At 39.9% G+C, this 15,498-nt stretch overlaps 2 protein-coding genes across 2 annotated transcripts in view; one reads left to right on the plus strand and one right to left on the minus strand.

The window, feature by feature from the left end:
- Nucleotides 1-203: 203 nt before the first annotated feature.
- On the minus strand, nucleotides 204-1,177 carry LOC126291713 (N-alpha-acetyltransferase 38, NatC auxiliary subunit). Its single transcript, XM_049985369.1, has 3 exons — nucleotides 1,004-1,177; nucleotides 751-922; nucleotides 204-673 (listed from the first exon to the last, which is right to left on the minus strand). The coding sequence occupies exons 1-3, from the start codon at nucleotides 1,031-1,033 to the stop codon at nucleotides 561-563; spliced, it is 315 nt and encodes a 104-aa protein (XP_049841326.1). The 5' UTR covers nucleotides 1,034-1,177; the 3' UTR covers nucleotides 204-560.
- A 215-nt stretch (nucleotides 1,178-1,392) lies between these two features.
- LOC126291714 (symplekin-like) overlaps nucleotides 1,393-15,498 on the plus strand; it is a 135,145-nt gene continuing 121,039 nt past the window's right edge. Inside the window, exons 1-3 of the mRNA XM_049985370.1 lie at nucleotides 1,393-1,615; nucleotides 2,087-2,283; nucleotides 8,340-8,573. Of these exons, the coding sequence (XP_049841327.1) occupies nucleotides 1,547-1,615; nucleotides 2,087-2,283; nucleotides 8,340-8,573 (500 nt within the window). The 5' untranslated portion in view covers nucleotides 1,393-1,546. The remainder of the gene's footprint in view (nucleotides 1,616-2,086; nucleotides 2,284-8,339; nucleotides 8,574-15,498) is intronic.

A 15,498-nucleotide genomic window follows, 5' to 3' on the forward strand; every position in this document is an offset into this window, starting at 1 on the left:
ATGAAACAACTGTCTATCATTGGTGTGTTTCGAGGACATTGGCCTACACGTCAGACCCTGATTTCACCTTCCTTTTGCTCGGTACACGTGGTATTAATGTCACATTGCAACTAATGTAACATAGATAAATATTTTGTTGTATGTTTGTTCCACACACAAATATGATGTAAACCGTCAACAAACAATAAGATAACAATACAAAATTCTATATAACATTTATAGTGAGAATAGATGAGCTAATCTTAACACAGAGAATCTGAATCAATGTACCTCATACAATTCTTGTTTGCAACTGTCTTATGTCATACAAAGGTTTGTTACAGATATATGTGATGTGCGGCAGTAATATAAATGGTATGCCTTATTTGATATAAATTGTTTAAATTATTCCACGGTTGACCATATTATATAGTTTTGAGGTTTTAGCACAGCACTAACAAATGATCAATAATGAATATATTTACGTTGATAAATATACACAAAAATGAAAACATATAAACACCGTTTGTTGGACGAGAAAAAGACGTCAGTTTCTACGACCACTTGACCTTCGTATAATTTCACATTATGTCCTGAGCAAATTTCGTAACGTCATCTAGGCAAATTGATATTATATGACGACCTGGCACCATCACCAAACCTAGCACTCGTGGCTCGTCCATATTTACAGTATCTGAAAAATTGAATTCTTTTTAGTTAGGTGTAACTGAGCACTCGTAAATTACTCAACTGCTTTTTTGGGGCTATTACCTTCAGGTTTCAGATATTCGCTGCACGAGCCGAGAATTACGTTGCCGTCTCGGTCTGTACATAGAAAGACGCCAACCAAAACCCTTCCATCAGTCATTTCAATTTTTAGATTTTTGTTAAGCCAACTCCACAGCTTCTGTTTCCCTGGTGTATCCAGGTTAGGTGGTGTACTCTGAGAAAACAGAATGTCTTAACATGCATAGCAGAAAAGAAAATATATAAGTTTTATTTACGATTTTCACTTTAATTCTACCTTTTTCTCTCCATCCATGTCCGTAAACATCTATCCGATTTTTTTTTATTTTCTTACTACAAATTCATCATTAACAGAACGATGGCAGCCTGTGTCCAAAATATACTATAGTGTTTTTCGTTCACGAAAACATAAACATATTCTATTGACAAATGAGTAACATTTCCAAAGCGTTCATTTTTAAGAGATGAAAATTAAACCAGAGAGACATCGAACTCATTCTCTCAACTTCTTTCGATTCACTATAGAAAAACTTATGCATCGAAATGAAAAATTCACTCGTTGATAGCAAATAAAAAATATGAAATATCATTGCTTCAGATATTGTAGAAGTTCTCCCCAAAAACAAATAACGTTTGATTTAAATCTGAGAGGATAAAGTGAAATGTCTTCAGCGTTTAGACATCATTGGTTGAAGCTATATACATGCAGCACGTAACGCACACCTACTGTTGTGTGGCTAAACTGGCTATCAATCGTCAAAAGTCAACAATAATATCTTATTTTTAAAACTGGCCGTTCCCTTTTATTTACAGAGTTACAATGTCGTTTCAAGATATTGAGGGAAGAGATGATACTGCGACAGAAGAAGATGGGTCATCTTATAATAAGGTAGTTAAAGACACTCGTAAACGATCAAACAATGTCAGATTTTCTTTTTCGTCGTGTTATTCAGCAATGTGTCTCTTAGTTTGACATGTCTGTCTAACAAAAACTGTGTTCAGCTTAAATTTTGATTGACAGCCAATGCGTCAGACAGTTTGACTGCTTACGTCTGTTGTCAAACAGAGCAAGTTGCTTGCCAGACTTCGAAGTTCCCGCACCTTACGAATGTTGTTTTGACGCAAACTTTGAACTATCCCTTCGTATCGCGAATTTCCATAATTGTCAAAGAACTGTGAAGCTTTGATTGTAAGACGTGATGCCCCTAGTGTGATTGCAACAAATTCAATGAGTTACCGAGCTTCATTAATTAAAAAAAAAAAATCGCGAGAAAAGATGTGTGATGCCCTGAATTGTTCATGTACCCGCCCAAATGTGTGTAATGAGTAGCAAAATTTACTTATGTTGACATTGTTTCAGATTGTTGATTGGCTAAATGAGGCGTCTGTGACGTCAGAGACCACTACAAAAACAGAAATACTGTCGAAAGTACAGGAAATTATAGTAAAAAAAGAGCCAGGCTTACTGAACAGCTTCCTGGACGAGGTTATCGCCTTCCAAAGCGATCGGAATAGTGATGTTAGAAGACTCGTCGTTGGAATTATAGAGGAAGCAGTGTGAGTCTCGTATTTCGATATGTTAAATTGCATGTGAAAGTATACATTGTCAGATATATTCTTACCTGTGAGCGAAGCTTGCCCCGCCCCCCCCCCCCCCCCATGACATACAAATCACTTAAAACCACTGTCACATTATTTACATTGTGTTATCTCCCTGTAGTGTGTGTTATCATCATCATCATCTTCATGGTCATTCATGACAGTGGCTACATTGGACTGTAAGAATTGGGACTTTGTACGGGTGCTGATTAGTGCGCAATTGAGCGCCTCGCAAACCAATCATCATCATCCCCGTAGTTTCATACTACGTTCAGTTAGAAATAATTGTTGCACCTTTTTTTAAGAAAGAAATCAGCACAAATTAAGAATTAATGGCAGTAACATGTTAGTAAAAGAAATGTGTCCATTTAACTGTGTTTGTGAAGTAGTTGTAGTAAATTGTTAATGTGACACTACCAGTGTTTGTGTTGTGTGCTTTTTTTTTTATATGTTAATGAAATAATGAATCAGAAAGTATTAAAGATATTGGAAGTAGTTACTGGCATTAATTTTTTTTTTTTTTTTTTTTTATATTTTTGTTAACTATAGGCCTGTTTGAATGTCTTGCTTTGTGCATGATGAAACTTTGCAAACTATTTAAGTTGTAGGGATTGTTTTGTCTTCCCAGGTATTGGATGTTTTCAGGTCTAAAAATTAAATAAACATAAAATTTTTGCCTCTCAACTTGCTCTGAAATCTTGACTTGAGGTATCTCGAACTGAATGACCTCCTTCAAGCCAACCAGCATGACTTTCGAAGACATTGATCATGTGAAACCGAACTTGCACTTTCCTCATATAATATTCTGAAAGCTTTCTATCAAGCCAGTAAAATAGTTGTACAAATTTCTTTATTACTGAAAAGCATTTAATTCTGTACCACACCTACGCTTATTATCAAAGTATGATTATATGTGACTGGATTGAGAACGTTTTGGCAGGAAGGATTCAGCATGTTTTCTTGGATGGAAAGTCATCCTTAGATGTAGAAGTAATTGCAGATGTGCCCCAGGAAAGTGTGTTACAACCCTAATTGTTCATGTTGTATGTCAATGACCATGATAAGATTTCGAAGTAGTGAAAAGACTGACAATACTCAAGAAAATGTAAAATTGTGCAACCCCCCCCCCCCCCCAAAAAAAAAATCTAATGGAATATAATATCAGTGGGTCACAGCTGGAATCGTCTAACAAATACCTTGGTGTAACACTTTGTAGGGATGAGAAATGGAATGATAACATAGGCTTAGCCACGAGTAAAACAGGTGGTAGACTTTAGTTTATTGGAAGAATACTGGGAAATGGAATCAGTCTACAAAGGAGATTGCTTACAAATCACTAGTGCAACTTATTCCAAATTATTGTCCAAGTATGTGGGACGTATACTAAATAGCACTAACAGGGGACATTGAATATGTTCAGAGAAAGGCAGCACGAATGGTCACAGATTTGATTGATCTGTGGGAGAGAGTCACGGAGGTACTAAAGAAACTGTACCAACCAACTTCTGAAGAGATTTGTAAACTATCCCAAGAAAGTCTTCTAATGTTTCAAGGACCAGCTCTAAATGAGGGCTCTAGGAATATACGAACAACACCCTCTGTATTGCTCACACGGGGATCCTGAACATAAATTCAGAATAATTACTGTGAACACAGAGACATTTAGTCATTCTTCCCATATTCTATATATGAATGGAACAGGAAGAAGCCCTAATAACACGTACAATGGGACAGACCCTCTGCCATGAACTTCACGTTGGTTTGCAGGGTATAGATGCAGATGTAGATAGATGACTAAAATCACTTCCCATTCATAAACTCACACCATCATTCGATGAGAGGGTACTGCTAGATGACACTGTGTATTTGCTTATGAATTTTCCAGAAGGAAGTAATTTCTAATTCGCAGTTTTGCTACTATGGAGCAATAGTGGCATTGCTGACATTCACTTTCTCATATACAACTTTCTTTCCTTTTTCTTTTTAAAATTTTAGATTTATACTTATATAACAAAGTGGAAAAAGTTAATGTAGTTTAGAGAGATTTTCTTATGTTAATTACGTCGTATCTATTCTTGTTTCCTGATCTAGTGTTATAAAAGTTTGCAGAAAACTATCATCACTCACGTATATTTTACTGACGTGCTTTACTGCTCAAGTTAAACACTTCTTTCACTTCTTACAGCCTTGGGAGAGGCTATCTGATGCAAGATCCTTGGATTTGTCAGTCTTAAGTGGATGGAGCCTGATTTTGATCTAGAGTTTAAATTTTCTGCAGTTCCACTTTAGGCCTACTTCAAACATTTTTGGAAGGTGACCGTTAACAGCAGTCAAGTAATGTATAAAATGCATATTTGACCATCAGCTGCTTTTCATTTTAATGTAAATATTGACCTTTTTCATTCACAGACTATCTTCGCTGATTAGGGTTAAAGCAGCTGTGTGGTATACTGGCATTCATGACATGCTCTACATATGGTACATGGCCATTCTTTAAGTAATGGCACATGTGATTTTGTAGCATATGCTGTTCTAACTTTAATCCATGAAGATGGTCTTTGACTGAAACCGTTGGTATTTGTTTAAAAAATAAAAATAAAAAAGCAGCAGATTGTCAAAAGTGCATTTTATACATTACTTTACATGTATGTGGGACATCTGCTTTAAACTTGTTACATCCTATGTAAGCTCCAACAAGAAAAACGTGAGGGGGGAGGGGGAGTAAGGCAGAAATCCATGCTTTTGATTAGTTTTCCATGTGGAATAGTTAAAATAGCAATGTACTTTATGTAAAAGTAATGCTTCAAGAATAGTCCAGGATGTAGCTTTGTAGAGAATTATATAACATGTAATGGATTTCCCACTAGTTCCTACATCAAAACACATGCTCTACAAACCCCTGTGAAGTTCGTGGCAGAGGGTACTTATCGTGGCACCACACATTCCAGTTGCATATGGAGCACTGGCAGAATGATGGCTCTGTGCATGTTGGAGTTACTGTAATTGTCGTTGCAGATTATGCACTAATGATATGGGAAGAGCTGAAGAATATTTTTAGTTTTGTAAGCTTGTCTTTATGGGATAATTTGTGCCTGTGTTAAAGACTCTGCCAATTCATATTTATCAACTTTTCTGTGGCATTGTGGTGTGACAATTTGTATTGCCCTTCTTTGTAGACGAATGTTGTAGATTTCTCACGGTCTGGTACTAATCTAAAACTGTAGACAGAAATATTTTGTAAACAGTCTCCTCCATAGAACACTGCATTTTCCTGATGAAGAATCAAAGGCTGCTACCCATCTCCTATATATAACTGAGGCTGTGTGTTAATTCCAGTCCATATTTATAAAGATTGACTCTTGCAGGTTTGCTCTCTACTTTCTGTTCAGGCACTTTGTTGTTGCTGTACTGCTTGCCTAACGCTGCTACCTGTGCAGTGATGTGGCGTTCTGGCCGTAATGAAATACTTATCCAATTCTAAGAATATTTTTCAGTGAAAAAATTTATTTTTGCACATCTTACAGTCTAATATTTTTCTTGATAAAGGAATGAATTTCTTTTGTTGCTCATCATAGTTAAAGTGCTGCAACAAATTAAGTTAAGCGTTGCACGAAACGTTAGAGAATTTGTAGAGGTAAAGACGCATAGCGTAAACTTTGCATTTGGTTGATTTGAGCTGAGTTAGTGCTGTGTATTAAACGTACACAAGAAACAAAAATATTATTTAAAGTCGAGAGCAGAACAATCTCATATCATTCTCGAGTTACTGGAGTTTATAATTGGACAGTTGCACGTGATGCCCCCACTTCCCTCACTGCACATCTGGAATCACGTTGGTATAATAGTCATCATATTTGGTGGAGCATCTAGTTAACTCATCCAAAGCAGTCAAAGGGCTAAACTCAGGAATTTCTGAGAGCTGCCACATTGCTATTGTGACTCATTGATATTGTAGTCAAATGATACCGATTCCATTTTGCCATGTGCATAATTTTGCATTTTTATATATTTAAGGAAAGTTGCCAATTGTTCCACCACTTCAAAATCTTATTATTACATGATATTTCTGCAGTTCTTCCCCCCCCCCCCCCCCCCCCCCCCCTGACAGTACGTTGTTATAGACAGTGTATCTGCAAAATGTCCCAAGTATCTTTTATTATTGCTTACCAGGTATTTTATATTAAACACACACAACAAGCACTCGACGCACTTCCCTGGGAACACATCAGAAGTTACTTCTGTTGCTGTTGATGACTTTCCATCCAAGGTATTGTGCTGCTTCTAGTGAGTCCCAGTAACAAATAATGCAGCAGGTAGTTGTACATTGTGAAACATAAGCAGGTTGCAGACATGATTCAGATGCATTGTTCATTCACTCTGTCATCTTGTTTGATATGTTCATTTGTGACCATTTCTTTCTTACCTCAGATTACTTTTCTTGTTCAGATCCTGTTTTATCATCTGTACTGTTTGGTGCTAAAGTTTTGGGGTGTTCCTACAGAACCAAGAGCCAATTGGGGTCCTCCAGTAGTTAAGACTATTTTTTTAATTTTTTATTTATTTATTCTGAAGACTAGTGTCACACTCCAAACCAGTCTTATCATGTGCAAGCCTCTTCATCTGCACTCTCAACCCAATATTCCTCCTCCTAACTAACAGTTCCTTTTTGTCTCAAGATTTGCCCTTTCACCTGATCCCATCCTTCAGTCAGGTTGTGGTTTGTGCCATAAATTTATGTTCTTCCCAGTTCAGATAAATGCCTCATTAGTTATTGGATCTACCCATCTAATCCTCAGCTTCTGCCGTAACATCACATTTCAAAAGCACTCTTTAGCATCCACATTTCACTTTAGTAAAGGGTTTATACTGAGAGAAATGCCTTCAAGAAAGACTTCCTAACATTTCAATTTAAAATCACTGTTAACAACTTTCTCTGTTTCATAGCTTTCCTCAGGATTGCTGGATTGTCTCTACTTTCGCCATCATTAGTTATTTTACCCGCTAGGGGTGGGTTGCGTGTGCGCGAGAACTATCCTTTTCATAATATTATTATTGTTGCTAAAGTCTGGATCTGCCATTGTTTTATTTTGCAGCAAGCAAGGACGCATAAACCAAAAGTGGATCTTCTTTTGTTAAAATGTGGTACAATAAAAGCAAAAGACATGTAGAAAATGAAATACTATTGTTTCATTTTACAATAAGGCATTGTGTGTGTGTGTGTGTGTGTGTGTGTGTGTGTGTGTGTGTGTGTGAATTTTAATTTATTTATGCAAACATTAAATAAAAACAAGAGTTTACTTTTATTGAATAAAACTATAATGTAATGTTTGTTAATAAATACAGAATATTACAGCAAGATTGGCAGGTTTGCCTGCTAAGCACTTGTTTACTTATGGTTATGGTTTGCAAATGTTTGCCCACCAGAGTGTCCGAGCGGTTCTAGGTGCTTCAATCTGGAACCGTGCTGCTGCTACAGTCGCGGGTTCCAATCCTGCCTCGGGCACGGTTGTGTGTGATGTCCTTAGGTTAGTTAGGTTTAGGTAGTTCTAAGTTCTAGGGGACTGATGACCTCAGATGTTAAGTCCCATAGTGCTCAGAGCCATTTGAACCATTTTTTACAAATGTTTTGCACCAAAAAGCGCTTGGAAAATTTCTGACCTTAAGAAATGTAATGTAAGTGGATAGACGAAAAAGTCTACTCACCAAGCAGCGGCAGGAGGACACCCATTCAAAACGTATTAAGTATACAAGCTTTTGGAGACAGCAAGTTTTTCTGGTAGAACAATTCGAGAGAAGGAAGACGGGTTAATTGACATCAAGGTAAATGTATCACAAGCAGCTATGGAAAGGTGGCAGGAAACATGAATAACTTTGAGACTGCTGAACTTGCAGTGGTGGACCTACCTAATGGGCAGGACACCTCGTAACAAAATTTATGTGGGTGGTAATGTGAAGCTGGCCACCGCACATGCCTCTTTAAGGCACTGTTTGACAAGGTGATGTTACTGTTTTAGGAAGAAGGATTCGAATGTGCTGCCACGTGTGGCGCCGAGCCTGTTGTTGCTGCTGCAGGACGGGAGCGCTCAGGTCCAGAAGCGCGTGGTGCAGGCGGCCGCACAGGTGTACCGGGCGGCCCTAGCTTGGCTCGCAGATGCCCATACCAGCCACGAGGTGCTCGAAGCCACCTGGAACGCAATAACAGCAATTAAGGCGCAGATTGTTTACCTTGTGGACTGCGAGAATGATGGGTAAGTGGCATGTTGTATCTTTCTTTTCTGAATATTAATTAGTCTTGATTACTTACTCTTGCGTAATGTCAGTATAACTGTAAGACATTAAGGGTAGGGAGGAGTTGATTTGAAACTTCCTTGCGGATTAAAGCTGTGGGATAGACCAGGACTCGAACCCTGTACATTTTTCCTTTTGTGGGCATGTAGTCTGACTGAGCTCTCCAGCAACTAACTTGTAACTCGGCTTCTCAGTTTTACTTCCTATTGTCTAAAATTCACAAAAGTTCTCCTGCGTAACGTGATGGACTTGGGAGTTCTCATCTGACACAATCTGTTAATCTTCCAGTTAGTTACCAAAACATGTAAAATATTTACCACAAAAAGAAAGAAGTAAGTATTGGTGTATGGTGGTGTCAGAAACTTTTCACCTCTCTCATTGATACCAGAACTTTGTTAATGAGAATGCACATGAATGGTAACGATTCCACATTATGGAATTACTTTACAGACAACACTTTCCAAGACCCATAACATCTCATCAGTAATAAGTTTCCAAAACATGAACAGAAATTTCAGTTTAGTTTGTTATTTGCATGTTCAGTGAATCATAATTGTGGCCTCTTGCAAGGATGTAGAAAAAGTCTTGCAGTTATAATAAACTTTCTAGTGAATATATGGCTGCATGTTGACCATTTACGCAATTGCCTTGACCTATAGTTTTGTTCTCCATCCTGTTATTTACTCATTCAGAAATTCTTAAATTGAGGAGGAGGAGGAGCTGTCGAACATACATTTCAATTTATGTTTAAAGCTAATTTTGTTATCTATTAAGTTCTTCAAATCATTGGGTAGGTGGTTATACATTTATTGTTGGAAACCTCATCCCTTTCTGCACCACATGAGGCTGAGTGATGCTATTTTATGTGATTTCTCCTTGTCCTGTAGTATTATATTTATGAGAGTCATTGTATGTAACTGTGATGGACTGTTTACAAACTTGATTAGGAAAGGTGAATGTACTGTGAGGCTGTTATTAGTGTACCTGACTGTTTAAGGATCCATGTGGCCCAAGTTGTGAATCAGTAATTGAAATAGTGTGTTATGTTCCGCTGCACTTTGTGCCACAGGGTGGTCCATTTTTCTCTTGGCCACACGCATACAAGGGACATTTCATAAATGTAAAAGTTGGTATTACTGTGGATTGTTTGATGCAAAAACAATGAAAATTACATCAAATGTAGTTGGGAGCTTAAAAGAGAAGCACCCCCTCCCCGCTGTGTACTATAACGTAAAATTGGCAAAAAGTAGGAATGGAGCCTGCCGGGGTCTGTTACTGTGACTGTTAAAGACCAGAGGTCATACATCAAGAATGAAACTTTGTGGCAAAAATCCGATAAAGGTGCATAGTGTTAAAAGTGAGGTTTGTGGTTAGTTCACTTGTGACCATAGTACAGTTTCAAGTTGCGTTAATCATTTTTGTGGTCGTAGTATGAGCATGCACAGTAATCAAAGACCCAGAATTCAAGAAATGTCAACACATGAACAAAGTGTGAAACTTGGTGCAGATGCTCTTGATGATCACAGGGGGGATTGTGAGGAAATCTCTGAAGCTGTGGAAATTTTTCCCACATCAGTATTCCATATTCTGACAAACAGTTTGAAGAGAGAGAAAAATTTCTACAAAATGGGTCCCACATTGCAACCTTGCTCATAGGATGATTCAACCATTAAGGTCAAGGATTTGTGAGTCAAATTGTCACTTTTGATGAAATGTGGATTAGGGATTTTGAACCAGAGTTGAAATTGCATTCCAATGAGTGGTGAGGTTCAGATTTCTCAAAATACAAAAAAATTTAGACACGCTCAATCAAAGATCAAGCAAATGATGATTTTTACATGTGATCACTAAGGAATCATAAAGATTGACAGTCCCATGTGAAACAAATGTCACAGCAGTGTACTATTGTAACTTCATGCAAAACCTGCACAGAAAGATGCACAAACCCTCAGTTGCTCGAGGCTGGGCCACTCATTCCCCTTGATAGTGCTGGCCCGCGTAACAACAGCATTACAGCCCAAAAACCTGAAAATACAAGTGGGAAGTGTTGCTGCATCTTCTCTATAGCCCAGACATGTCCACCAGAGTTGTTCCCAAAGCTGAAAAAACCTGTGCGTGGTCGGTGTTATCGTTCTCTGGAAGACCTTTCTAACACTGTTATTTGAGCCATTTGACACATCAGCAGAAGTGGTGTCCTTGATGGAATAAATAGAGCTTCTGGGATTAACTCGTAGAGAAGCAGGGAGACTATATTGAGGGACTGTAAAGAGATATTGGAAAAAAATAAATTTGTAAGTAAAAAATTTTTTGCATTATTTTTGAAATTTATGTTTAAATAAGAGCAAGAGCAGACCCAATATTGATGCCTATGGTATATGTGTAGTCATAATTATCCATTCTGAAGAGGATTATCTGTTTGTGTTAAATTTCCTGGGTTTTTTAAAGTGACACTCAACATTTCTTTAGTTAGACTTGATAAAAAATACTAGTAAGTTCTCTGATGCTGTAATATTTCCAGGGTCGCTACAAGTTCTGGAACTCAGGGAAATCGGGGAATTTCAAATGTGAGAGGGAATTTTGGGAAATGTCAGAGAATTTGGGGGAAAAAAACACTGGGAAAAATCTCGTTTTTTGTCTCAGTAGATGAAATGGTTTGTTTACTGAGTCATCATGCATTGTCACTGGTTGGGTGCAGCTGAGTATGTGAGCTGGTCCCCTACTCCCTCATTCTTATTGTTTCTTCCCTTTCTGCCACTCCCCTCAGCTTTGTCAGTGTTGCCACCACTTCTTGCTGCTAACCTAGCAGCTGCCGACGAGAGGCAGGGAGGCACGATGAGAGATTTGTCTGGATCTGATTATCAGAGACTGTTGATGCAGTGGCCAAAGACAGTGGCCATGTGTGCATGAGTTGTCTGAATAGTGTGCATGCGTGCATGCTTTCCGACAAAGGCTATGGCCAAAAATTTAGTTGTGAGAATGTGATTGTCTTTTCTACATGCCTGTCTGCAACTCGGCAATCATTTTCACAGTGTGTTGTTATCTATCCTCATTAGTATTGATTTCCAGAGTATTCACACAAGTTATCTGTTGCATGGATTTTTATCAACATGGTGTCATTGACATGTAAATGGCTGGCCACACCAGTGGACTTCCATGATGGGCGAAAACCGCAGGCCATTTCTGTGAGTATCTCTAACGGATTGGGCCTGCCAAACTGAAGCCCATCATTTCCCACAAATGTGCAGCCCCTGCTCGTCGGATCTAGTCTCACTGGTATGTCTGCAGGACAGGTCTGTTTGTGTGTGGTGTAATGCAGCAGATTTTCGTAGTTTATCCATGAACTTGGGACTGTGGTGCTCCTTGGCTGGCCTGAGGCCACAGGCAATGGATTTCAGGAATTGTGACTGTCTCACTGCAAGAACATTGTACAGTGCGACATTTTATTTATTCTAGTACATTGTGGTACTTTGTGAAAGTAGTTTACGTATTAGAAAGTGTGGCCGATAAGAGAAAGAAAATAGTCAGTTGCTGGCAATTTGTACACTATGTACTCGCACATTTCGTGAAAGAAAAACCACAAAATGCCTGTAAAATAAGACATAACACAGTGGGCTATTACTGACAATAACAAACATAGTAGAACCAACATTTTATATTGCAGTCACCTATAGTGTTGGTTTACACTACCCTTCCCTGCTTTGCACACTTTTTTCAAGAGACCTACTTTTTTGTGGTTATTTCTGAAATCAGTGAAGATATTTTTAATCTGTCTTGAGATTTCATTCAAATATGTATTTTTGTTGCCAAATATGTTTTTATTGAAATAAAATAACATCTGAGGTTTTAATGAAACATATATAACATTGTCTTGCTTTCCCCATCAAAAAGTTCATTGCAAAAGATGTTGATGTTGGTACTTAAGATTTTTGTTCACATGTTTACAAATAGAGAAGTCCTTGCCGCCGCCCCCCCCCCCCCTTTTTTTTTTTTTTTTTTTTTTTTTTTTTTTTTTTTTTTTTTTTTTTTGCTAACTTATGTCATTACTTACCCTTGAAATCTCAAAATTTGTCCCCCCTCCCTCCCCCCAGAACGCCAGCAGTGAGAGGTGCACATGGGTCCCTGTGCTATTGCAGCCTTTATTGTTCTCTGGGCTGCTTCTCCTTCCCGGTCTTCCTTCCTTTTCTGTTGCCCTTTCCATTCCTTCTCTTGGTGTTCTTTGTCGGCCTGGCTCTCCTCGTGACTTTGCTTTCTCTTGTGGTTTTGCTTGGTTGCTTTTCTTACTCCTTTTTGGCTTTTCTTTTTCATCCCCCTCAGGCATTTGACCTCCATCTTTAAATTTGAAATCTGTAGTGCATGCCAGATAGGGAAGAACTCCCTCCCTAGTGTCTTTGGTGTGGATTCTCCCCCACCCCCTCCGCCCTTCTTCTTCTCTCTGTGCTCCCTCCCCCCCCCCCCCCCCCCCAGCCAAAGCCTTTTCGCCTCCTTGGTAGGTCACCAGCTCGGTAGCCAGTCCATGTAGTGGGGCTTTTATGTACCCATCTGGCTGAGCTCCATGGTACCACAGGGATCACACTTCTGGTACCTATGCCGTGAATGCTTCGTGCAAGCCTAAGAGTTGTGGTCCATCTTTTCAGGGCATTGGAGCTCCTGGCAGCAACCGTAGTGCCAGATGGTGGTTGCTGTGGCTGTGTGACGCCCACAAGGCAATCCCCTTCTTGAAGTGGGTGGTAACAGGGCCAACGTTTGGCACATAAGTGTTAAACTCTCTGGCTGGTCTACTGCGGCTGCGTCTCTTCCTGTACATAGTTCTGTCTCAGTTCCTGTTCCTGCTTTTCCAGCCTTACACTCCTTGGATACACCCTGGTTGGAGGGCAAGATGTGTTGGCTTGGGGCGAGACCCTTTCTATGGTTCCTAGTCTGTACTGGGACCAACAGGGAGACTTTTACCTCCATCAAACCCCTTTTCTTTGTGGAACATACGGAGGAAACGTTCGATGAAGTTAAGTCATTAAGCAATGTGGGCTCTGGCTCTCTCCTTATAAAGACAACTTCCGCCAGTCAGCCAGTCTTCCTCTGTGACTGCGACCGTTTAGGAAACAACTCCCGTGACTATTGCTCCTCACAGGTCACTCAGGATGTAATTTTCCATAGACATAGTAGTAGTGCAGGTCAAAGGATGATTCTTCCCCAGCTACCTGGAGGGTTTGGCCCTTCCACCTCATCCTGAATCTGACCCAGTTTTTATGCTTGTCACCCCATCCTCATTGGCGAAGACCACCGACCAAGTGACTTAACATCCCCTCAGCTTCATTATGTCTCACCTAGTTTCTCTCCACATAATAATCCAGTGGAATCACAAAGGATATTATTGCCACCTCCCGGAAATATAACCCCTTGCTTCCTTCTACTCTTCGTTCTGTCTTGCTCTTCAAGAAACTTACTTTCGTGATGACCATTCTCTAAAGTTTCGTGATATTGAGTGTTCTGTCAGAACCGTGCCGGCCCCGGGATAGCTTCTGGACGGATCTGCACTTTGGTTCACACTAATGTCATTAGTGATAGGATCCCTCTTCATATCCACCTGGAAGTGATAGCAGTTAGAGTGCAGATGACTGCGGCAATCACCATTTGCAATGTCTACCTCCCTCCAGATAGGCCACTTCTTTATGTTGAACTGTCTACCTTAATACAGAACCTCCTGCTCCTGCCCCTGTATCTCCTTGGCGACTTCCAATGCACACCAGCCCTGTGGGAGAATGCCACTGTGTTGGGTAGGGGTCTTTTACTTGACCAGCTTACTGCAGACTTTGATTTGCATCTCCTTAGTGACAGTTTCCTTACCCACTTCAGCACCACCCATGGAACCTTTACTGCTCTCTATCTCACGATCTCCTCCCATGCTCTCTTGGCTTGCCTACATTGGTCACTCCGTGATCTTTGTGACGGTGACCACTTTCCAGTAATCCTGCCCCCACACTGGCCATTCTGCACGGCCAATTGATCTTTATATATGTCTGCTGTGCACTTCGCCACCTCTCTCTCGAACTGCCATTAATGTGGTCATGCAGGGTCTTTCTGCCCACCGACAGGTGCTGCAACGATTTAAATAACACCCTTCACTAAACAACCTCCTTGGTTTTAAGCGTCTCCATACTAAGGCTCACTACTTTATTATGCATAGTACAAAGGAATGCTGGGAGCACTGTTTCCTCCCTGGGGACCTATGGTTTTTCATCATAGGTTTGGTTCAAGCTCTGTAGCCTTCTGGGCCACCAGCAACAGTCAACTGTCCGGGGGCTTATCCTCCAAGGTGCTCTGTCTACTACTGATCCATTGGCCCTTGCAGAACACCTCATGACAAACTTTGTGACAGAATTGTCATTCTCTCCCTATACTGCCACCTTCCTCTGACGGAAACGCAGAGTTGAACAGACCCCTTTCTGCTTCAACCCTCAACAAGCTGAACCCTTCACTGAATGGAAATTCTTGCAGGCTCTTCCTCTTCACGTGACATGACCCCAGCTGGTCCAGATTCCATCCACAACCACCTGATCCTACATTTTGATATTACATGAAGGCAATGTATGCTCAGGGTCTTCAACCACATTTGGCTCATGGATGCTTTCCCCTTACAGTGGCAAAACAGTATAGCTAGCATCGTCCTTAAGCCTGAGAAGAATCCAACGCCTCTCAACAGCTACTGGCCAATTGGCTTGACAAATGTACTTTGTAAATTGCTTGAGAGGATCGTTATCTTCACAGATTATGTTGGGTGCTTGAATCTCAAGGCCTTCTTTCTCTGTATCAGTGTGACTTCTGAGAAGGATGATCTCCAACTAACAATTTACTCAGATTCAAAACTGCAGTCTGACTGGATTTTACTAA

The sequence above is a fragment of the Schistocerca gregaria genome, chromosome 9, assembly GCF_023897955.1.
Source record: "Schistocerca gregaria isolate iqSchGreg1 chromosome 9, iqSchGreg1.2, whole genome shotgun sequence".
NCBI classification, from domain to species: Eukaryota; Metazoa; Arthropoda; class Insecta; order Orthoptera; family Acrididae; genus Schistocerca; species Schistocerca gregaria.

Excerpts from the sequence above, each read along its gene's own strand:
- LOC126291713 (XM_049985369.1), bottom strand. The coding sequence starts at position 1,033 with ATGTTTACGGACATGGATGGAGAGAAAAAG. Across the intron at positions 923-1,003 it reads ACATGGATGGAGAGAAAAAG|AGTACACCACCTAACCTGGA; the intron begins GTAGAATTAAAG and ends CTGTTTTCTCAG. Across the intron at positions 674-750 it reads CGAATATCTGAAACCTGAAG|ATACTGTAAATATGGACGAG; the intron begins GTAATAGCCCCA and ends TCAATTTTTCAG.